The 24,032-nt window shown below is 39.9% G+C and overlaps 2 protein-coding genes across 2 annotated transcripts in view; one reads left to right on the top strand and one right to left on the bottom strand.

Moving 5' to 3' along the window:
* Positions 1–519: 519 nt before the first annotated feature.
* LOC139746218 (zinc finger matrin-type protein 5-like) lies at positions 520–22,592 on the top strand. Its single transcript, XM_071657183.1, has 5 exons — positions 520–655; positions 4,678–4,825; positions 5,954–6,111; positions 17,846–17,983; positions 19,125–22,592. Exons 3-5 carry the CDS (start codon positions 5,985–5,987, stop codon positions 19,385–19,387), a joined length of 528 nt encoding a protein of 175 aa, XP_071513284.1. The 5' UTR covers positions 520–655; positions 4,678–4,825; positions 5,954–5,984; the 3' UTR covers positions 19,388–22,592.
* LOC139746217 (C-signal-like) overlaps positions 20,878–24,032 on the bottom strand; it is a 19,700-nt gene continuing 16,545 nt past the window's right edge. The window contains exon 6 of the mRNA XM_071657182.1: positions 20,878–21,403. Coding sequence (XP_071513283.1) covers positions 21,179–21,403 — 225 coding nt within the window. The 3' untranslated portion in view covers positions 20,878–21,178. The remainder of the gene's footprint in view (positions 21,404–24,032) is intronic.

Below are 24,032 nucleotides of genomic sequence, written 5' to 3'. Positions count from 1 at the left end.
TATACATATATTGTTCGAAATTGTAGGAAAAATAATGTGCATGCAAATTCCCCTGGAAACAATTACATGAAAACATCATTATAAACTATATCAAAATTCTTCATATATCTAATATCATTCATGTTATTCTTTCAGAATGTAAAATCGATAACAAATGACATTTTTTGATGCACAAAAAGAACGCTTCTGGAGACGAGGTGTGTATCGTGACCAATGAGTGTGCCTTAAAGTTCACGTGTCTGCCTGTAATAGAATGTTGGGTAATACATGAATTTAGTGTGTTTAATACAGCAGCTAAATATCTTTTCTTACTGAAAATTAATGACTGAAGCTGAAAGACAGCGCATTAAATATTTACGTAAATTTCGAAGAGTACGCATGTGCACCAGTAACACCCACTGTTAGGTTTTCACTACATTAACCAAACATAACAATATAAAGTGGAATTCAGGTGAACATGGCTGGCCGTTGTGAGAAAATTATATATATACATTTTTAAACAGCAAAATAAATTTACCATAAGAAGCTTAGAATTGTCATCGCAGTGTTACTATTATTTGGCCGAGCACCTCTCCGGTCACCATCTGAGACGTGTCAACACGCTGGCCTGTCATTGTCTTGTGCCGTACACATAAGCCAATTTTTCCTTCAACAGGTATTTATATACTCGTGCAATTAACATTATTTAATGTAAATCTTTATGCAGATTATGTTGAGTGGAATTGAGGAATGGTTTCTGATGGGTGACATAAATTTGAAGGGTGTTTTTGAGGTATGCACAGCTCATAGTAACAAGAATGCTATTACGTATTGCTTATTATGCCGACTAGCTGATAGCAATGTGTCGGGTGCCATTTTTGCTGTCTGGTGTACCTGGTGAAATGAGTGTGGAAGGACATCACAGAAATGATGTATGGATTTGGGTGAATTTGTATTTGGTAGATCTTGTCGGTTAAATACCCATGTGTGAGTGAACTGTTATCATGGCCATCTCATATTATAAGTTTATATATATATATATATATATATATATATATATATATATATATATATATATATATACACATATATATATATATATATATATATATATATATATATATATATATATATATATTATATATATATATTCATATTCGCCATTTCCCGTGTTGGCGAGGTAGCGTTAAGAACAGAGGACTGAGCCTTTGAGGGAAATCCTCACTTGGCCTCCTTCTCTGTTCCTTCTTTTGGAAAATTGAAAACGAGAGGGAAAGATTTCCAGCCCCCCCCCCCCCACTCCCTCCTCTTTTAGTCGCCTCCTACGACACGCAGGGAATACGTGGGAAGTTTTCTTTCTCCCCTATCCCCAGGGATAATATGTATATATATATATATATATATATATATATATATATATATATATATATATATATATTACATCCCTGGGGATAGGGGAGAAAGAATACTTCCCACGTATTCCCTGCATGTCGTAGAAGGCGACTAAAATGGAAGGGAGCGGGGGGGGCTGGAAATCCTCCCCTCTCGTTTCTCATTTTCCAACGGAAGGAACAGAGAAGGGGGCCAAGTGAGGATGTTCCCTCAAAGGCTCAGTTCTCTGTTCTTAACGCTACCTCGCCAACACGAGAAATAGCAAATAGTATGAAAAAAAGATATATATATATATATATATATATATATATATGTATATATATATATATATATATATATATATATATATATATATATATATATATATATGAGAAGAGTGGGGGTAGGTTGATTAGAAAGGGTAGTGAGTGGTGGGATGAAGAAGTAAGATTATTAGTGAAAGAGAAGAGAGAGGCATTTGGACGATTTTTGCAGGGAAAAAATGCAATTGAGTTGGAGATGTATAAAAGAAAGAGACAGGAGGTCAAGAGAAAGGTGCAAGAGGTGAAAAAGAAGGCAAATGAGAGTTGGGGTGAGAGAGTATCATTAAATTTTAGGGAGAATAAAAAGATGTTCTGGAAGGAGGTAAATAAAGTGCGTAAGACAAGGGAGCAAATGGGAACTTCAGTGAAGGGCGCAAATGGGGAGGTGATAACAAGTAGTGGTGATGTGAGAAAGAGATGGAGTGAGTATTTTGAAGGTTTGTTGAATGTGTTTGATGATAGAGTGGCAGATATAGGGTGTTTTGGTCGAGGTGGTGTGCAAAGTGAGAGGGTTAGGGAAAATGATTTGGTAAACAGAGAAGAGGTAGTAAAAGCTTTGCGGAAGATGAAAGCCGGCAAGGCAGCAGGTTTGGATGGTATTGCAGTGGAATTTATTAAAAATGGTGGTGACTGTATTATTGACTGGTTGGTAAGGTTATTTAATGTATGTATGATTCATGGTGAGGTGCCTGAGGATTGGCGGAATGCGTGCATAGTGCCATTGTACAAAGGCAAAGGGGATAAGAGTGAGTGCTCAAATTTCAGAGGTATAAGTTTGTTGAGTATTCCTGGTAAATTATATGGGAGGGTATTGATTGAGAGGGTGAAGGCATGTACAGAGCATCAGATTGGGGAAGAGCAGTGTGGTTTCAGAAGTGGTAGAGGATGTGTGGATCAGGTGTTTGCTTTGAAGAATGTATGTGAGAAATACTTAGAAAAGCAAATGGATTTGTATGTAGCATTTATGGATCTGGAGAAGGCATATGATAGAGTTGATAGAGATGCTCTGTGGAAGGTATCAAGAATATATGGTGTGGGAGACAAGTTGTTAGAAGCAGTGAAAAGTTTTTATCGAGGTTGTAAGGCATGTGTACGTGTAGGAAGAGAGGAAAGTGATTGGTTCTCAGTGAATGTAGGTTTGCGGCAGGGGTGTGTGATGTCTCCATGGTTGTTTAATTTGTTTATGGATGGGGTTGTTAGGGAGGTGAATGCAAGAGTTTTGGAAAGAGGGGCAAGTATGAAGTCTGTTGGGGATGAGAGAGCTTGGGAAGTGAGTCAGTTGTTGTCCGCTGATGATACAGCGCTGGTGGCTGATTCATGTGAGAAACTGCAGAAGCTGGTGACTGAGTTTGGTAAAGTGTGTGGAAGAAGAAAGTTAAGAGTAAATGTGAATAAGAGCAAGGTTATTAGGTGCAGTAGGGTTGAGGGTCAAGTCAATTGGGAGGTAAGTTTGAATGGAGAAAAACTGGAGGAAGTAAAGTGTTTCAGATATGTGGGAGTGGATCTGGCAGCGGATGGAACCATGGAAGCGGAAGTGGATCATAGGGTGGGGGAGGGGGTGAAAATCCTGGGAGCCTTGAAGAATGTGTGGAAGTCGAGAACATTATCTCGGAAAGCAAAAATGGGTATGTTTGAAGGAATAGTGGTTCCAACAATTTTGTATGATTGCGAGGCGTGGGCTATGGATGGAGTTGTGCGCACGAGGGTGGATGTGCTGGAAATGAGATGTTTGAGGACAATGTGTGGTGTGAGGTGGTTTGATCGAGTAAGTAACGTAAGGGTAAGAGAGATGTGTGGAAATAAAAAGAGCGTGGTTGAGAGAGCAGAAGAGGGTGTTTTGAAATAGTTTGGGCACATGGAGAGAATGAGTGAGGAAAGATTGACCAAGAGGATATATGTGTCGGAGGTGAAGGGAACGAGGAGAAGTGGGAGACCAAATTGGAGGTGGAAAGATGGAGTGAAAAAGATTTTGTGTGATCGGGGCCTGAACATGCAGGAGGGTGAAAGGAGGGCAAGGAACAGAGTGAATTGGATCGATGTGGTATACCAGGGTTGACGTGCTGTCAGTGGATTGAATCAGGGCATGTGAAGCGTCTGGGGTAAACCAGGGAAAGCTGTGTAGGTATGTATATTTGCGTGTGTGGACATGTATGTATATACATGTGTATGGGGGTGGGTTGGGCCATTTCTTTTGTCTGTTTCCTTGCGCTACCTTGCAAACGCGGGAGACAGCGACAAAGCAAAAAAAAAATATATATATACACACACACACACACACACACACACAACACCAGGGTCGTATAATTTGGGAAGTTATGTTCCATCATAAGGTGATTAATAACTAGTAGGAAGGACCGTAATGATCAGGGAAGTTTTATATTATGAATAAGCGAAACTCTTATAGGAGCTATATGCATTTCATCAAAATCCATGTTATGCCTAGGTGCCCCCTAAACTGAAAGTTTATGATTTATTTTCTTTATTACAAGATGGATTAACTGTTTTTAAGGAATGAAAGTATTTTGAGTAATTGGTTAACGAGTTAAGTCCACTGGGGTCTCTGGAGAGCTCAGACCCAGTGCCATTTTCATCAATGTAGTATGGGGAGTTTAGGTCTTACATCCCTATTATCCGAGGAAAGGTGTGAGGCTCACTCGTCATGACCTTGGAGAGAATAGGCTTTAAAATCTTCAAAACCTGTATTTTTCAATTTGGCATGCATTCCACATACATTTAATTCATTTTTAATGTAAAAAAAACTTTCTCATTCACATATGGTCATCATTTATGTATTTTCAAAGTTACACATAAATCACAACTTTGATAGTTCATAACTTTTCAGACTCCAACAGTCCATAGATATAAAGATTTTTGATCATAGCTGTTGGTAGCATGATTGACCTGCTCAGAAACCATTATTATTTGATATTGATATCTTCAGATTTCATGGTAAATGTTTAGAATAATTACATAGAGGTTTCTGAGGAGTATTTTTTCCCCCCAGAATGATCTCTGACGTGCAGCTAGCAGTGTTCGTCAACATCCTTGGAGTGTCACTCTTCCTCATGGTTGTTCTGTACCATTACATTGCTGCCAACAATCCTAAAACACACTAAGATATTGTCATGGTGTGGATGGGTGTGTGTGTAAAGGTAAGGCATAGTTATTCAGTTGAAGATCTCTCTTTTATATATGCTTGATATTCACCATTCGTCTGACTTGTGACATTTTAACCTGAAAAATTTCACTCCCAAAGATTAGGATACATTCTTAACATGCCTTTTACATGAAGTGTATTTGAAAAAATATTCTTAACCTTTATATATGCAACATATGAAATAATTCCTTAATGTATCTGAATATTTCAAGGTATTTTTGTGATTATCATGCTTTTCATTTTTGCTTTTAGGTTTTTCTTTAAGTCTCTCCTCCTTCATGTAGGCATGCTCAAAGAGCTTTCTCTGTAGGTGAGGAAAGTGGTATGGTTTTGAACAGTGAAAACTATTTCTTTACTGTAGATAGACTGATGAGCTTCCTGTTAGTTTCCCCCTCTCCTTTCTTCACCATTTCCCTTTTTAAAAGACATTGGATTCTTGATAGTAATATGCTTGAAGCTGGCTCTGGTAGTTAGCGAATGAATGGTGGTTGCTAGCTACATTACCTATGTTCTGTAACATCATGGGTATGGCCATTGAGTCTTCCTAAATGAGCATCCACCAGCCACATGTTTTATGATCAAAGAAGTTGGATAATGGATGCAACCCATTGTGGAGTGTGTGTTTCAGTTTTATGAGCAAGTACTCCTTTCATCCTTCAAATCCTAGATTTTTGTAATGGTCACTGATTTAATACCTTAGCTGAGGGTAAACAGAGTTATGCAGTTTGGGCAACTTTCTAGTATTATGTATATAGCAGGGCTAGTAATATCCCCAGGATACTGCAAATGGGAAACACATTCATTCTGATAACATAAAAAAAGTTTATGATATTCGAGGTAGATGCCCAGTATCACTGACTCAGTGGAAGATGGACTGACTTTCCTTTGATTCTGCATTATGTCAGTCAGGTCTCTTATATCTGTCTGTGCATGGGATACATAAGCAGATTCTTTCCTCAACTGTGGAACTGTTGAACATGAAGATACTTATTAATGTATTATTAGTCAAAAAGTCTAATCTGTGATGTGTATTTTTGGTTAAATATGGAGGGATAGAATTTGGCACAAGCTTGTTATGTAAAAATTCTAAGAAAATTTCATTGATAGAAAAAATTGATTTCAGGTGTGTTAGAAATTAAAGAGTGAGTGCAGACATGGTGAAGAGGTATTACTGTGACTACTGTGACAGATCATTTTCATACAGTGCTGAGGCTCGCAAGAAACATGCTAATGGACACCATCACAAGAAGCTCTATCAGCTTCACTATGAACACCATAAAAGTAAGTTTTTTATTCACCATTTCTTAATGAAAGTGCTGCTGTTTATTATATGTATATGGATACCAATATGCCTTTGTTGTATAAAATGTGTATATTTATATATAGGGTCGGGGAAGGAGGCAAAAGTTCTGGGAGCTGTTGAAAAATGTGTGGAAGGCAAAAAAGTTATCTCGGAAAGCAAAAATGGGTATGTTTGAAGGAATAGTGGTTCCAACAATGTTATATGGTTGCAAGGTGTGGGCTATAGATAGGGTTGTGCGGAGGAGGATGGATGTGCTGGAAATGAGATTTTTGAGGACAATATGTTGTGTGAGGTGGTTTGATCGAGTAAGTAATGAAAGAGTGAGAGAGATGTGTGGTGATAAAAAGTGTGGTTGAGAGAGCAGAAGAGGGTGTTTTGAAATGGTTTGGTCCCATGAGAGAATGAGTGAGGAAAGATTGACCTAGAGGATATATGTGTCAGAGGTGGAGGGAATGAGAAGTGGGAGACCAAATTGGAGGTGGAAAGATGGAGTGAAAAAGATTTTGAGTGATCGGGGCCTGAACATGCAAGAGGGTGAAAGGCGTGCAAGGAATAGAGTGGATTGAAACGAAGTGGTATACCGGGGTTGATGTGCTGTCAATGGATTGAACCAGGGCATGTGAAGCGTCTGGGGTAAACCATGAAAGTTTTGTGGGGCCTGGATGTGGAAAGGGAGCTGTGGTTTCGGTGCATTATTTTTACATGACAGCCAGAGACTGAGTCTGAACGATTGTCGGCCTTTGTAGTCTTTTCCTAGTGCTTCCTCATGCACATGCAGGGGGAGGGGGTTGTCATTTATATGTGTGGCGGGTTGGCAATGGGAATGAATAAGGGCAGACAGTGTGAATTATGTACAGGTGTATAAATGTATATGTCTGTGTGTGTATATGCATATATACACCTGTATATGTTGAGATGTATAGGTGTGTTTATGTGCGTATGTGGACGTGTATGTATGTACATGTGTAGGTCGGTAGGTTGGGCCATTCTTTCATCTGTTTCCTTGTGCTACCTCGCTAACGCTTGAGCCAGCGACAGAGTATAATAAATAAATAGAATTTTTATTATATTTTGTCGCTGTCTCCTGCATTAGCGAGGTAGCGTAAGGAAATAGACAAAAGAATAGCCAAACCCACCCACATACACATGTAAATGCATAAACGCCCACACATGCACTTGCACATACCTATACATTTCAATGCATATATAAATATATATATTTCTTTCTTTTTCTTTTAAACTATTCGCCATTTCCCGCATTAGCGAGGTAGCATTAAGAACAGAGGACTGGGCCTTTTTTGGAATATCCTCACCTGGCCCCCTCTGTTTCTTCTTTTGGAAAATTATATATATATATATATATATATATATATATATATATATATATATATATATATATATATATATATATATATATATATATAAGGGAGGTAAGGGGAGTGGGGGAGGAAGGGGATGTTTTTAGGGAAGCAGTGATAGCTTGCGCGAAAGATGCTTGTGGTATGAGAAGCGTGGGAGGTGGGTTGATTAGAAAGGGTAGTGAGTGGTGGGATGAAGAAGTAAGATTATTAGTGAAAGAGAAGAGAGAGGCATTTGGATGATTTTTGCAGGAAAAAATGCAAATGAGTGGAAGATGTATAAAAGAAAGAAGCAGGAGGTCAAGAGAAAGGTGCAAGAGGTGAAAAAGAGGGCAAATGAGAGTTGGGGTGAGAGAGTATCATTAAATTTTAGGGAGAATAAAAAGATGTTTTGGGAGGAGGTAAATAAAGTGCATAAGAAGAGGGAGCAAATGGGAACTTCAGTGAAGGGGGCTAATGGGGAGGTGATAACAAGTAGTGGTGATGTGAGAAGGAGATGGAGTGAATATTTTGAAGGTCTGTTGAATGTGTTTGATGGTAGAGTGGCAGATATAGGGTGTTTTGGTCAAGGTGGTGTGCAAAGTGAGAGGGTTAGGGAAAATGATTTGGTAAATAGAGAAGAGGTAGTAAAAGCTTTGCAGAAGATGAAAGCCGGCAAGGCAGCAGGTTTGGATGGTATTGCAGTGAAAGTTATAAAAAAAGGGGGTGACTGTATTGTTGACTGGTTGGTAAGGTTATTTAATGTATGTATGATTCATGGTGAGGTGCCTGAGGATTGGCGGAATGCTTGCATAGTGCCATTGTACAACGGCAAAGGGGATAAGAGTGAGTGCTCAAATTACAGAGGTATAAGTTTGTTGAGTATTCCTGGTAAATTATATGGGAGGGTATTGATTGAGAGGGTGAAGGCATGTACAGAGCATCAGATTGGGGAAGAGCAGTGTGGTTTCAGAAGTGGTAGAGGATGTGTGGATCAGGTGTTTGCTTTGAAGAATGTATGTGAGAAATACTTAGAAAAGTAAATGGATTTGTATGTAGCATTTATGGATCTGGAGAAGGCATATGATAGAGTTGATAGAGATGCTCTGTGGAAGGTATTAAGAATATATGGTGTGGGAGGCAAGTTGTTAGAAGCAGTGAAAAGTTTTTATCGAGGATGCAAGGCATGTGTACGTGTAGGAAGAGAGGAAAGTGATTGGTTCTCAGTAAATGTAGATTTGCGGCAGGGGTGTGTGATGTCTCCATGGTTGTTTGATTTGTTTATGGATTGGGTTGTTAGGGAGGTGAATGCAAGAGTTTTGGAAAGAGGGGCAAGTATGCAATCTGTTGTGGATGAGAGAGCTTGGGAAGTGAGTCAGTTGTTGTTTGCTGATGATACAGCGCTGGTGGCTGATTCATGTAGAAACTGCAGAAGCTGGTGACTGAGTTTGGTAAAGTGTGTGAAAGAAGAAAGTTAAGAGTAAATGTGAATAAGAGCAAGGTTATTAGGTACAGTAGGGTTGAGGGTCAAGTCAATTGGGAGGTAAGTTTGAATGGAGAAAAACTGGAGGAAGTGAAGTGTTTTAGATATGTGGGAGTGGATCTGGCAGCGGATGGAACCATAGAAGCAGAAGTGAGTCATAGGGTGGGGGAGGGGGCGAAAATTCTGGGAGCCTTGAAGAATGTTTTTTAAGTCGAGAACATTATCTCGGAAAACAAAAATGGGTATGTTTGAAGGAATAGTGGTTCCAACAATGTTGTATGGTTGCGAGGCGTGGGCTATGGATAGAGTTGTGTGCAGGAGGGTGGATGTGCTGGAAATGAGATGTTTGAGGACAATATGTGGTGGGAGGTGGTTTGATCGAGTAAGTAATGTAAGGGTGAGAGATGTGTGGAAATAAAAAGAGTGTGGTTGAGAGAGCAGAAGAGGGTGTTTTGAAATGGTTTGGTCACATGGAGAGAATGAGTGAGGAAAGATTGACAAAGAGGATATATGTGTCAGAGGTGGAGGGAACGAGGAGAAGTGGGAGACCAAATTGGAGGTGGAAAGATGGAGATAAAGATTTTTAGTGATCGGGGCCTGAACATGCAGGAGGGTGAAAGGCATGCAAGGAATAGAGTGAATTGGAACGATGTGGTCTACTGGGGTTGACGTGCTGTCAATGGATTGAACCAGGGCATGTGAAGCGTCTGGGGTAAACCATGGAAAGTTCTGTGGGGCCTGGATGTGGAAAGGGAGCTTTGATTTTGGTGCATTATACATGACAGCTAGAGACTGAGTGTGAACGAAAGGGGCCTTTGTTGTCTTTTCTTAGCGCTACCTCACACACATGAGGGGGAAGGGGGTTGTTATTCCATGTGTGGCGAGGTGGCGATGGGAATAAATAAAGTCAGACAGTATTAATTATGTACATGTGTATATATGTATATGTCTGTGTGTGTATATATGTGTATACGTTGAGATGTATATGTATGTATATTTGCGTGTGTGGACGTGTATGTATATACATGTGTATGTGGGTGGGTTGGGCCATTCCTTCGTCTGTTTCCTTGTGCTACCTTGCAAACGCGGGAGACAGCAACAAAGCACAATAATAAAAAATATAGATATAATATATTTTTTTTTTTATTATACTTTGTCGCTGTCTCCCGCGTTTGCGAGGTAGCGCAAGGAAACAGACGAAAGAAATGGCCCAACCCCCCCCCCATACACATGTATATACATACGTCCACACACGCAAATATACATACCTACACAGCTTTCCATGGTTTACCCCAGACGCTTCACATGCCTTGATTCAATCCACTGACAGCACGTCAACCCCGGTATACCACATCGCTCCAATTCACTCTATTCCTTGCCCTCCTTTCACCCTCCTGCATGTTCAGGCCCCGATCACACAAAATCTTTTTCACTCCATCTTTCCACCTCCAATTTGGTCTCCCTCTTCTCCTCGTTCCCTCCACCTCTGACACATATATCCTCTTGGTCAATCTTTCCTCACTCATTCTCTCCATGTGCCCAAACCACTTCAAAACACCCTCTTCTGCTCTCTCAACCACGCTCTTTTTATTTCCACACATCTCTCTTACCCTTAAGTTACTCACTCGATCAAACCACCTCACACCACACATTGTCCTCAAAAATCTCATTTCCAGCACATCCATCCTCCTGCGCACAACTCTATCCATAGCCCACGCCTCGCAACCATACAACATTGTTGGAGCCACCATTCCTTCAAACATACCCATTTTTGCTTTCCGAGATAATGTTAATGACTTCCACACATTCTTCAAGGCCCCCAGAATTTTCGCCCCCTCCCCCACCCTATGATCCACTTCCGCTTCCATGGTTCCATCCGCTGCCAGATCCACTCCCAGATATCTAAAACACTTCACTTCCTCCAGTTTTTCTCCATTCAAACTCACCTCCCAATTGACTTGACCCTCAACCCTACTGTACCTAATAACCTTGCTCTTATTCACATTTACTCTTAACTTTCTTCTTCCACACACTTTACCAAACTCAGTCACCAGCTTCTGCAGTTTCTCACATGAATCAGCCACCAGCGCTGTATCATCAGCGAACAACAACTGACTCACTTCCCAAGCTCTCTCATCCCCAACAGACTTCATACTTGCCCCTCTTTCCAAAACTCTGGCATTTACCTCCCTAACAACCCCATCCATAAACAAATTAAACAACCATGGAGACATCACACACCCCTGCCGCAAACCTACATTCACTGAGAACCAATCACTTTCCTCTCTTCCTACACGTACACATGCCTTACATCCTCGATAAAAACTTTTCACTGCTTCTAACAACTTGCCTCCCACACCATATATTCTTAATACCTTCCACAGAGCATCTCTATCAACTCTATCATATGCCTTCTCCAGATCCATAAATGCTACATACAAATCCATTTGCTTTTCTAAGTATTTCTCACATACATTCTTCAAAGCAAACACCTGATCCACACATCCTCTACCACTTCTGAAACCACACTGCTCTTCCCCAATCTGATGCTCTGTACATGCCTTCACCCTCTCAATCAATACCCTCCCATATAATTTGCCAGGAATACTCAACAAACTTATACCTCTGTAATTTGAGCACTCACTCTTATCCCCTTTGCCTTTGTACAATGGCACTATGCACGCATTCCGCCAATCCTCAGGCACCTCACCATGAGTCATACATACATTAAATAACCTTACCAACCAGTCAACAATACAGTCACCCCCTTTTTTAATAAATTCCACTGCAATACCATCCAAACCTGCTGCCTTGCCGGCTTTCATCTTCCGCAAAGCTTTCACTACCTCTTCTCTGTTTACCAAATCATTTTCCCTAACCCTCTCACTTTGCACACCACCTCGACCAAAACACCCTATATCTGCCACTCTATCATCAAACACATTCAACAAACCTTCAAAATACTCACTCCATCTCCTTCTCACATCACCACTACTTGTTATCACCTCCCCATTTGCGCCCTTCACTGAAGTTCCCATTTGCTCCCTTGTCTTACGCACTTTATTTACCTCCTTCCAGAACATCTTTTTATTCTCCCTAAAATTTAATGATACTCTCTCACCCCAACTCTCATTTGCCCTTTTTTTCACCTCTTGCACCTTTCTCTTGACCTCCTGTCTCTTTCTTTTATACATCGCCCACTCAATTGCATTTTTTCCCTGCAAAAATCGTCCAAATGCCTCTCTCTCTTTTCTTTCACTAATACTCTTACTTCTTCATCCCACCACTCACTACCCTTTCTAATCAACCCACCTCCCACTCTTCTCATGCCACAAGCATCTTTTGCGCAATCCATCACTGATTCCCTAAATACATCCCATTCCTCCCCCACTCCCCTTACTTCCATATATATATATATATATATATATATTTTTTTTTATATATATATATATATATATATATATATATATATATATTTTTTTTTCTTTTAAACTATTTGCCATTTCCCGCGTTAGCGAGGTAGCGTTAAGAACAGAGGACTGGGCCTTTTTTGGAATATCCTCACCTGGCCCCCTCTGTTCCTTCTTTTGGAAAATTAAAAAAAAAAAAAATGAGAGGGGAGGATTTCCAGCCCCCCGCTCCCTACCCTTTTAGTCGCCTTCTACGACACGCAGGGAATACGTGGAAAGTATTCTTAATCCCCTATCCCCAGGGATAAAATATATATATATATATATATATATATATATATATATATATATATATATATATATATATATATATATATTTTTTCTTTTAAACTATTCGCCATTTCCCGCGTTAGCGAGGTAGCGTTAAGAACAGAGGACTGGGCCTTTTTTGGAATATCCTCACCTGGCCCCCTCTGTTCCTTCTTTTGGAAAAAAAAAAAAAAAAACGAGAGGGGAGGATTTCCAGCCTTCCGCTCCCTCCCCTTTAGTCGCCTTCTACGACACGCAGGGAATACGTGGGAAGTATTCTTAATCCCCTATCCCCAGGGATAATATATATATATATATATATATATATATATATATATATATATATATATATATATATATATATATACATATATATATATATATATATATATATATATATATATATATATATATATATATATACATATATATATATATACACACACACTCATATACACAGACATATACATATATACACCTGTATATATTCATACATGCTGCCTTGATCCATTCCCGCTGCCAGCCCAGCACACATGAAGTGGCACCTCCCTCCCCCCACATGTACGTGAGATAGCGCTAGGAAAAAACACCAAAGGCCACATTCGTTCACACTCAGTCTCTAGCTGTCATGTATAATGCACCAAAACCACAGCTCCCTTTTCACATGCAGGCCCCAAAAAACTTTCCATGGTTTACCCCAGACGCTTCACATGCCCTGGTTCAATCCATTGACAGTACGTCGACCCTGGTATGCCACATTGTTCCAATTCACTCTGTTCTTTGCATGCCTTTCACCCTCATGTATGTTCAGGCACCGATCGCTCCAAATCTTTTTCACTCCATCCTTCCACCTCCAATTTGGTCTCCCACTTCTCCTTGTTCCCTCTACCTCTGACACATATATCCTCTTTGTCAATCTTTCCTCACTCTTTCTGTCCATGTGACCAAACCATTTCAAACCATTTGAGCAATTGGTGCCTGAACATGCAGGAGGGTGAAAAGTGTGCAAGGAATAGAGTGAATTGGAATGGTGTGGTATACTGTGGTCGACGAGCTGTCAATGGATTGAACCAGGGCATGTGAAGTGTCTGGGGAAAACCATGGAAAGTTTTGTGGGGCCTGGATGTGGAAAGGGAGGTGTGGTTTCAGTGCATTACACATGACAGCTAGAGACTGAGTGTGAACGAATGTGGCCTTTGTTGCCTTTTCCTAGCGCTACCTTGTGCATGGACGGGGATAGGGGGATGCCATTTCATGCGTGGTGGGCTGGCGACGGGAATGGATGAAGGCAGCAAGTATGGATATGTACATGTATGTATGTATATGTCTGTGTATGTATATATATGTATATGTGGAAATATATAGGTATGTATATGTTCATGTGTGAGTGTTTATGTATATACATGTGTATGTGGGTGGGTTGGGCCATTCTTTCATCTGTTTCCTTGTGCTACCTCGGAAATGCAGGAGACAGTGACTAAGTGTGATAAAAGATAAAAATGATATTTTCATACATATTCACCACTTTCCACATTAGCAAGGTAGTGTTAAGAACAGAGGATAGAGCCTTAGAGGTTATATCCTCACTTATCTCCATTCTCTGTTCCTACGTTTGGAAAACTTTAAATGGGAGGGGAGGACTTCCAGCCCCGCGCTCCCTCCATTTTTCGTTGCCTTCTACGACATACAGGGAATATATGGGAAGTATTCTTTCTCCCTATACCAAGGGATGATATACAGTAAACCCTTGATTTAATGGACTAGTAGGTAAGAAGGAGTGTCTGTTAATGCCAAAAGTCCGTTAAATCCCATGTAATGTATTTCTGTGCCACATGGAAGATTACATGCTTTCTCTTAACTAATCTTTTACTGTAGGGTTTAGTGAGTGGTATGATAGTTAGGTGGCAGGCACCTGGCAGTCTGGGAACACTTGCCTGCAACTGCAGGAGTCAGGCTGAGATAGGGGTGATGCCACCCATCTCCTCTGAAAGAATACTTCTTTATTATATAGTGAGAACAGACTACCTGCTTTCATTGCACTTCTTACATGGAACAGTTAGTTGGATTTGGACCTAAGTGGAAAAATCCCAAGGCTGCTCACCTTCTTCAGGAGATGGGGCGCTCCTAAGGAAATGACCTTGGACGGAGGAACTAATCTAGACAGTGAGGAGATGGAAGCATTCTATGAAAAATTGGCAGCCCACTTCCCCCAGTTCAATGGCCATGCTGAAGTGGCAGTAAAGGCAGCCAACGAGTGTTGTGGGGCAACACTGGCATTGGAGGTACCCTGCATAACTGCAAAGCATCTCATACTATGTTCCAACATCTCAGCACCCCCCCCTAAGAGGGGGGAATAAGTCACCCGCACAGCTGGCAGTAGGAAGACTGTTGTGAGGTGGTGTCCTGGTGCCCCAACAACATTATCTAATAAACTGGCAGTGGAAAACTGTTCTGTGAAACAGGGAGCGGGCCATAGCAGAGAGCCAGGCGTGTGTGCAGGGCGGTCCAGTAGATGATGCCACTACACTGTCCGTTTGAGTGTAGGACGTCGCTCCAAAGGTGTGGGACAGGTTGGGCATGGTAGTGGAGGTGATCCCGTGTAGATAGTATTCAGTAAAGCTAGACAGCAGTGGTTGCCTGTCTTTGCGAAACCAATGTCACTTACACCCCCCAGGTTTCGCCTATCCTCATGACACCCGTGGATCATGGGGAGTACCTACCAGCAGCAGCTTTGGCCCCACTTGTGGTGACACCCAGCCTCAGGTGGCGGCTCCCTAACCTTGTGAGACACCACCTTGCAAAATTGGTGGCTCCTGTGAGGAGTCAACATACTAATTTTTGCCATTTTTGTTCATATCTCATGTAAAGGAAGCATATTGTTGCTGATGAGTGATTTGTGTGTATATTTGCCTTATGCCATGTCACATTTAGTTACCAAAATCATGGGAGGGGTGTAGGGTTTAGTATGTGGTACAGTAGTTGGGTAGTGGGCACCTGGCAGCATAGAAACGCTTCCTAGGTAGTTGGAGGCAGGAGTCAGGATGAGATAGAGTTGATGCCACCCCTCTCCTGTGAAAGGATACTTTTTAATAAAGTGAGGATGGATTGCCTGCTTTCATTGCATCTCTTACACTCAATTTATGATAATTTGAATTGTAAGGATTGCAAAATTATTTTATAAAGTCACAATTCTGAAATAGCAGAAACACTCTTGTATACAACCTGACCGCACGATAGCTTGAGGCAGATTGAGACCGAAACAAAGCGAGTCTACCCAACGCCTCCAAAATATGTGACATGAAATGCACATGGTGCTACATTTGAGATTTTGATTTTTTTAATTATTATTTTACTGTATTATTATTTGTCTGTTAAATCCAAAATCCATTATATCACGGTCCATTAAATCGATGGTTTACTGTATAGAAGGCAACTGAAAGGGGTGGGATTAGGGGCTGGAAATCTTCCCCTTCAGTTCTACTTTTCCAAGAGAAGAAACAGAAATGGGGCCAAGTGAGGAGTTTTCCCTCTAAGGCTCAGTTACCTGTTCTCTAATGCTACCTTGCTAACATGGAAAAATAGTGAGTATGTATGAAAAAAATATGAAATATATATGTATTCTACTTGCATTGATTGTGGAGAGGGAAAGCATTTGGGGAAGATACTAGTTGTATTTTCTGTAGAAACAGACCAGCTTTTTACTATCTTCTGTTACCATAATTATGTAATTTCTTCAACATGAACTAAGCCTGAGTGTGTTATGGTGGTTGGGACACAAATGCAATCCTCCCTTCTCCACATGCAGTCAGACTAAAATCTCCCTCTGTGTCACTTGTTTTCCATGTAGTTCGTCATCAGTTTCCTCACCAACTGCTACAGATGATAAATGCTCCTCCTTATCACTTAAGGTCATCCACTAAACTATGCATTTTCTGTGAGGTCACTTATATACACATGACCTGCAGATCAATGGCTGTAAACCTAGAATGCTATTTGTAAGATTAATTTAGAAAGCAGAGTTATTTCCTCTGCCTGCATGGTAATGAAAAAAATCTACATAGGATAGTAATTATACAATAACTTTATTGGATAGGTAAACAAGTAGAAAAGAATGAGCAGCACTTGATATTGGCTACCATCCCTGTTTGCACATATTTCAGTGTATTTCTCAAGCACCCATTAGAGAAATTGCAGGCACTTGTATCTCCATCTTTTCATAAAAAAAGTAATTTCCCTGATCAACTTGCCAATGAAACAACCATCTTCCCTGTCCAGTTTCACTTGAATATTGAGTATGACTTGCTTTCCCCTTAGAAGGTAGCCAGGAGCTGTGGTTTCGGTGCATTACACATGACAGCTAGAGACTGAGTGTGAATGAATGTGGCCTTTGTTGTCCTATCTTAGCGCTACCTTGCACGTGTTGGGGTGGGAGGTGCCGTTTCATGTGTGGTGCGGTGGTGACGGAAATGGATGAAGGCAGCAAGTATGAATATGTACATGTGTATATATGTATCTGTCTGTGTATGTATACATTGAAATGTATAGGTATATATATGTGCGTGTGTGGGCGTGTATGTATATACATATGTATGTGGGTGGGTTGGGCCATTCTTTCATCTGTGTCCTTGCTCCACCTCACAAATGCGGGAGACAGTGACAAAGTATAATAATAAAAAATAATATTCCCCATTTCACAACAGTTAGATTTAAGCTATGCCTTTCAAAAAATATTTCCATTTTCTTGAGATCCATGAACACCTCGGAGGTCCTGAAACACCCACCAAGTGCCATTTAAACAGTCTGATACACCTCATGAATGTCCCTTTCAATTTCCACTTATTTTATGGCACTTTAGATGAGCTTATGTGCTAATATGTTACTTAAAGATTTATATAACTGCAGTAGTTTCTCATATAAGGAGAGTTAGCTAATTAAGGTGTTATTTTTGCATTAGAAATTGAAATGTGGGTGTTCCAGAAAGACAAATACTTTTTCTTAGTCATTAAGAGTTTACCTTAGGATTTATATTTGAAGATGTAGAACATTAACAATGTGATGAGGCCTTACCATATACTTTGCTTTGCATGCAAGGAAAAGTGCATTTTGCAGTGCTTAATTGATTGCTTGGGTAGATAAGCAGATTTATAATCTTTTTTATGTCTTTTTATTATAGCTGCTAAACAACGCTTGCAAGATGAATTATCAAGAGAGAAATGCCGTCGTTTCCACTTGCAGCAAAAATGCTCCTTTGGAGAAAGCTGCATATATTCTCACCTCATAGATGCTGACATACTCAAATTAAAAGAACAAGGTAAATGGATGTCATTAAACTTACACTGAAATCAAAGAAAATCTGTTTAGTGTCACTTAACGTATCATTTACCAATGAATAAATATACATTATCATCCCATTTACCACATTGCTCCATTTTCCTCTGTCTGATGTGTTCTTTTCACACTCCCAAATGTTCAGGCCCTAATAATTCAGTGTTTTTCAGTCTTGTTTTCAGCCTCCCCTTCCTCTCTCTGCCTTCCAAAGATGCAAATATTCTTTTTCAATCTTTCGTCACTCATAATCTGTCCATAGTATTTCAGCACAACTCTGTTGCTCTCAGACATACTTTGCTTACTGTTGTACTCTTTTCTCTTGCTGTATCATTTTGATTTGCACAATGCTTTTGGTAAAACTCCTGCAATTCACCCTCATAAATGGTTCTTTACCCCTTCCCTGTTCTACAGGTGATTTTTGTATTTTACTCTTGCATCTGCTACCCTTTAAACTGTACATTGTACTATTTCTGCCCCTAGTAAGTGGTTTGGCCCACATGCATTTTTTGATGGAAGCTTTGTTTTGTATGTCCAATCTTCCGCTACATCATATCTGCTCTTCATCTTTTGAGGTCTCATCTACCCTAGGTGCTTTTCCTGTATTCAACCTGCTCTTATACCACACATGAATATTGTTTCCTGTTCTTGAATTTTCTCCTCTTTTCACCCTTATGCTTGAGGTACATGCCTCATTAACCGTCCTTGTTATGAGCTTGAAAGTATTTTTAACATTGATTTTACGACATTTATTCAAAAGGCATCCTTTTACATCTAATTCTTTTATGTTTTTTCATCCATTTTTTTCAGCTTTTCCTTACCAGTGTAGTTTTTTAATTTTGAAAAACAAATCAATCAGTTTCTAGAATATCTACTTTTCCTTTCCTTCTCTCATCACTTTTTTATTAAATTCTTTATAATCTTGTTTCATCTCATCACAACCTGCCTCAACAGTGAATTATTCATCTGCCATAGTCTGTGAAAGAGCTGAACAGTAATTAGGCAGTAGAAACTGGTTTATGAGAGGTCATGAGGCCCTTGTTTTTTATTTGTTACAGTTTGACAATGTAATTGCTGTATATATGGTTTTCAGTACTGAAAAAATTACATTATAATTTCTTTTCAAGCCAGGGAAGAAGACGAGGCTGTGAGGAAATCTAAGCTTCCAACTCAGGTGAAGAATGGTGAGGAACCAACACTTGAAACATGGCTATCAAAGAGGAAAGAACATTTGCAGTCACCCACTGATTATAGAATGGAAGACACCTCCAAATGGGAATTTAAGTACAGCATCCCATCAAGTCTGGAAAACATATCCTACCTTCCTCCTTCTCTCATTCCTCCATCAGCAGAAAGTTTGTTACAAATCACTTTTCAGGACTGGGGTTAAGAATTCACTTCTTTTTCATCAGGTTTGTAGGATGCATAAGTGTTACAGCTGATACTTTTTCTTTGAGCTTAGTTGTTAATAAAAACCAGGATTAATAAGTTATTTTGTTCCTTAAGATTTTTTGTAGAAGGCATATTTTTCAATTGTGTTCATGAAATATGCTGTTTCCTGCTTGTAATGCATATTCACACCTGTAGAGTACTTTTAGCCAAACTGTGCTAACCTTCTTGGTGGCTTAGTACGAGCTCAATTCGCACATGTGATTGGAAATTTTGCATGTAGAATTTCAGCTTACATTGCTCTGTATGTGAAAGATTTAGTGGCACTGTATAACTCGGTCAGCAAGTTTAAAAATGTAATTTCCACTTATGCATCTCGGAATCCCAAGTGTTTCTTGTATTCAAAATTCCACAATTCGTTTCTTTAATAATAATGTCAGGCATGCAGAGCCACAATATGGCTTCAGTAGTGGTAGAGGATGTGAGAAACTAGCTGTTTACTGATGGCTTTAGGAGTGGTAGAGGATGTGTGAGGCAGGGGTTTACTTTGAAGAATTTGTGCCAGGAATACCTGGAAAAAGAAAGGGATGTGTATATGGCATTTATGAACCCGGAGAAAGCACAATGGAGATGCCCCTTGGTTGCTGGGCTGAGGTCCTGTGCATGTAAAGGAGCATGTGGAAGGAGGGTTTAGTGACGTTAGAGCAAAGATGGGTGTGTTTGAAGGTGTTGTAATCCTGACTAGTTTGACAAGATAGGGAGGTGGATGTGTTAGAAATTACAATGCATACGGACAAAATGTGGTTTTATGCAGTTTGATGGTGTACAGAATGACAGCAAAGTTGTTATATGTGGTAGCTAGTGCAGTCCGGTTGTGAAAAATGATCAGGATCTGTATGCTGAAACAGTCTGGATATTTGAGAGGTTGATTGTTCAGAGCCTTTTTTGTTTTGCAATTTTATATTTGCTTTTGACAGGATGAATGACCAGGTAGTTGAGATATAGTGTAGGGTGGAGTAGATGAATTGTTTGAAAAGGTTACAAAGAGGTTCTTTTTCCCTTGTCCAAAACTGGCGTATAGCATTGGTGGTAATGTTTTGGTATGGGGAGTAAACGTTGTGCTTATATCATGTTACCCAATATCATTGGCGTAATGTCGAGTGTGTTTCATCATTCATGGTTATGTCAGGGTGCAGGTTGGAGTCTTGTCTTGTCCAGAGGACGACGTTAGATTTCTTTGGGGATGGAGACTCTGGTTTGGATGAGCCTATGGTGTAATTGTGTGATGTAATATTGTCTGTTGCTGCTAGGTTAGTGACATGGAGTTGTGAGGTCATTTTTGTATAAGACTCGCATTGGTCTGCAAGAGGTGATGGGAAGTTATGTAGTAAGAAATTGAAGTGCATTGCTCCTTGGGGGACCCCATTGTATGGGCTACACCTGTGGGTTAATTCTGAAGGGGCTAATATCAGAAGAAAAAATAAGCCTCAAAATAGGTATTTTTTTTAATGACTTCCCAGTACCATATTGGGTAAAGAAAATATTTTTTATTTTCACTGTGGAAATGAGATATTAAAAAAAACAGGCCTGGCTCTTATGTGAATGCAAGTGCCCATGAGCAGTGTCTTGCTTTAAAATAAAAATAAATTCAGCAAAACAAAAAACAAAGGTGCAAGGATTACTAAGGTTACCTTGCTGCATGCAAGATGCTATTTTGGGAATAAAAAGACAAAGTATAGTAAGTTTAATATGCATAACTAGATGCAGAAGTAAAGGTAGCCTTCACAGTAAACTACCAGGGTAATTTCTGTCCATCATATTGGTAAAATTCTCCATGATGGTCTTCATTTAGGCTTTGAAGCACATTTATGATCCCAGATATACTCTCCACTGGTGTCAGAGGAGCTGAACTGCCCCCCATGTCAGTCTGAACCCATCCAGGATGCAGACTAGTAACTAATATGTTGAAGGTCCTCAAGTCTATGCTCAGGGATTTAGTGATGGCATTTAAGGCGGCCTGTAATGGAAACAATTATTTGTTAAAACAAAGTAAGAGACTGTTGATAAAAATGGTATAATGAACTCTATGATTACACTGGTGCAATAAAGGAAAAGGTTTTATAAAGCCACCTTAACTATGATTAGAAAAGCTATTCTGAGGAAGTAAATCCAACAATGCATGGCTGTGCTCTTAACGACATCTGACTGAAGTGATCTTAAAATTATCACGTATTTATTATATAAATTCTGATTAGGTAGTAGTTGGTAGGCAGCCAATGACCAAGTATTACTCACCTGGGTATCAATACTGTTAGTGACGGCTGTGTAGTAAGTCAGGACTTCAGTGGTTAAGTTACACTACTTTGACCCAGGTGCTGTCTTTTCTTTCCACCTCACCCACACATGGACGACTGGCATTCTGTCCACAAACATTCAATCTCTCCTTGTCATACATAACACTTGACAACATTATATCATCTCATGATTCGTTTCGTATTTATCGAGTGTATGTTGTCTAGAGGAAGCATTATGAGATATTTGCCTTTTGGCAAAATGGTAGGAAGAGTAGATAGAAGTAGTAGGTGGGAACATTTAGGCAAGAGTATTAGGTATAAGTAACCTTAGGCAAGAGTATTAGGTATAAGTAACCTGCAGGAGCATTAGGTAGAAGTAATCAATAGGAATATTAGGCAAGAGCCTCTGCAAACACTGCACTAGAGATGCCCGCTGCCAGTGGCCTGTTAAGGGTAAGCCACTAAAGGTTAAGAAGCGGCACTGGAGGTTTAAAGTTATGGAGACACTATTGCCACTGCCAACCCCTTGAGGAATATCAGTTGGAACAGGCATCAGAGATACAGATAAATTCTGAAATTAATGGAGCTAAGCAGTATACTGCTATTTAGGGAAAATATTTTTTGCTCACAGTAAATAAACCCCAATAATGACAAAGGTGATACAACTAAAACTGAAGATTGTTCAATTTCTTTAAAATTTGTATATATGCACGTTTGTATTTATATTCATATCAGATGCTCCTCAACTTATAATGGGGTTACGTTTCAATTAACCCATCGTAAGTTGAAAATATTGTAAGTCAAAAATACATTTAATACTGTACAGCTAACATACCAAACATCATTGCTAAGCCTACAGTTGTACAAAGTCATCTAACACAAAGCCTATTTTAAAATAAAGAGTTTCTTTGCTGTGAACTTTCTTGGTCCCTCTAGTATAAACTTCATGTTGGGCAATTATCTTCAATTCATCTTAATAGTAATTGTCTTCTCACCAAAGGCAGGAGAGACAGATGAACATTTTGAAAACACGATGGGATGCAAAAACAAACAAAAAACAAAGCTCACAACAGAGTACACTATAGAGTAACAGTTGTTTACACTTATCACGTAGCTACTGGAAGCTCCGGCTCATTGCCTCTGTGCACTATCACAAGAGAGTATTGTACCACATATCACTAGCCTGGCTAAAGATCAAAATTCAAAGAACAGTTTCTACTGAATGTGTATTGCTATCATACTATCATAAAGTCAAAAAATCATAAGTTGGGGAGCATCTTAATATGAATTTGTCACAATTGTGAATAAATTATTCACAATTGCTATTTCCTGATACTGCCACGAAAAGATGAACAGTCTCAACTGACCACATTCTTTCTCACCAAAGCCCACTCTCCAAAGCTGATCCCTAAAGACCTGATCAAAGTTTCTCCTGATTACTTTATATGCCTTGGTTGAATCTACTGACAGCAAGATGTATACCACATCACTGCAATTTGCTCCATTCCATGCAAACCTCCTGCGACTTCAGACCTTGATAACTCATGGCATGTCTCACTATATCATTCCACCTTGTCCTCAGTGTCCCACTCTCCCATATTTCCTCCACTTTTTGACATATGCACCCTCTTGGTCTTTCCTCACTCATCTTTTCCAAATGTCCAAACCATTTCAGCTTTCTCAACCATACTCTCTTCTCCCTACCACACCTCTCTATTCCCCCTTTCAATTCTTACTTAATCAGCCCTCTTGACAATGCATACAGTCTGGAAGCACTTAATTTCCAAAACATCCACCCTTTAACATATTTTTTATTTACAGCCCACAACTTGTACCCATAAAGCACTGTCAAACTACTAAATTATCGAACAAAGCCATCTCTGCCCTCACCTATAGTGTCCTCTCTTTACACAAGATTTCCAGTGCACCCAGGACCTTTACCCACTACTCACCCTAAGGTTCACTTCAGCTTCCATTATTCCATCTGTTGCCATGTCTAATCCCAGGTATCTAAAACAACCTACTTCCTCCAGGTTTACTCCACTACTCACCCCCAACTGACTGAAGACCCATCCCCCAATCCAAAACCCTTGCATTTGTCTACCACACCGGTACATCCATAAAACAGGTTGAAAAGCCGTGATTTCATACATGCTTGACACAGACCCAACTTCACCCATAATCACTCGCCTTTCTTTTTACACTAACATGTATTAACTTTCTAAAATGGGAAACAGAAGAAGGAGTCACGCGGGGAGTGATCATCCTCCTCGAAGGCTCAGAGTGGGGTGCCTAAATGTGTGTGGATGTAACCAAGATGTGAAAAAAGGAGAGATAGGTAGTATGTTTGAG

This window comes from Panulirus ornatus, chromosome 64 (genome assembly GCF_036320965.1).
Source record: "Panulirus ornatus isolate Po-2019 chromosome 64, ASM3632096v1, whole genome shotgun sequence".
In the NCBI taxonomy this organism is placed as follows: domain Eukaryota; kingdom Metazoa; phylum Arthropoda; class Malacostraca; order Decapoda; family Palinuridae; genus Panulirus; species Panulirus ornatus.
Note: the sequence above shows the minus strand (reverse complement) of the source record. Positions and strands in the feature narration are given on the sequence as shown.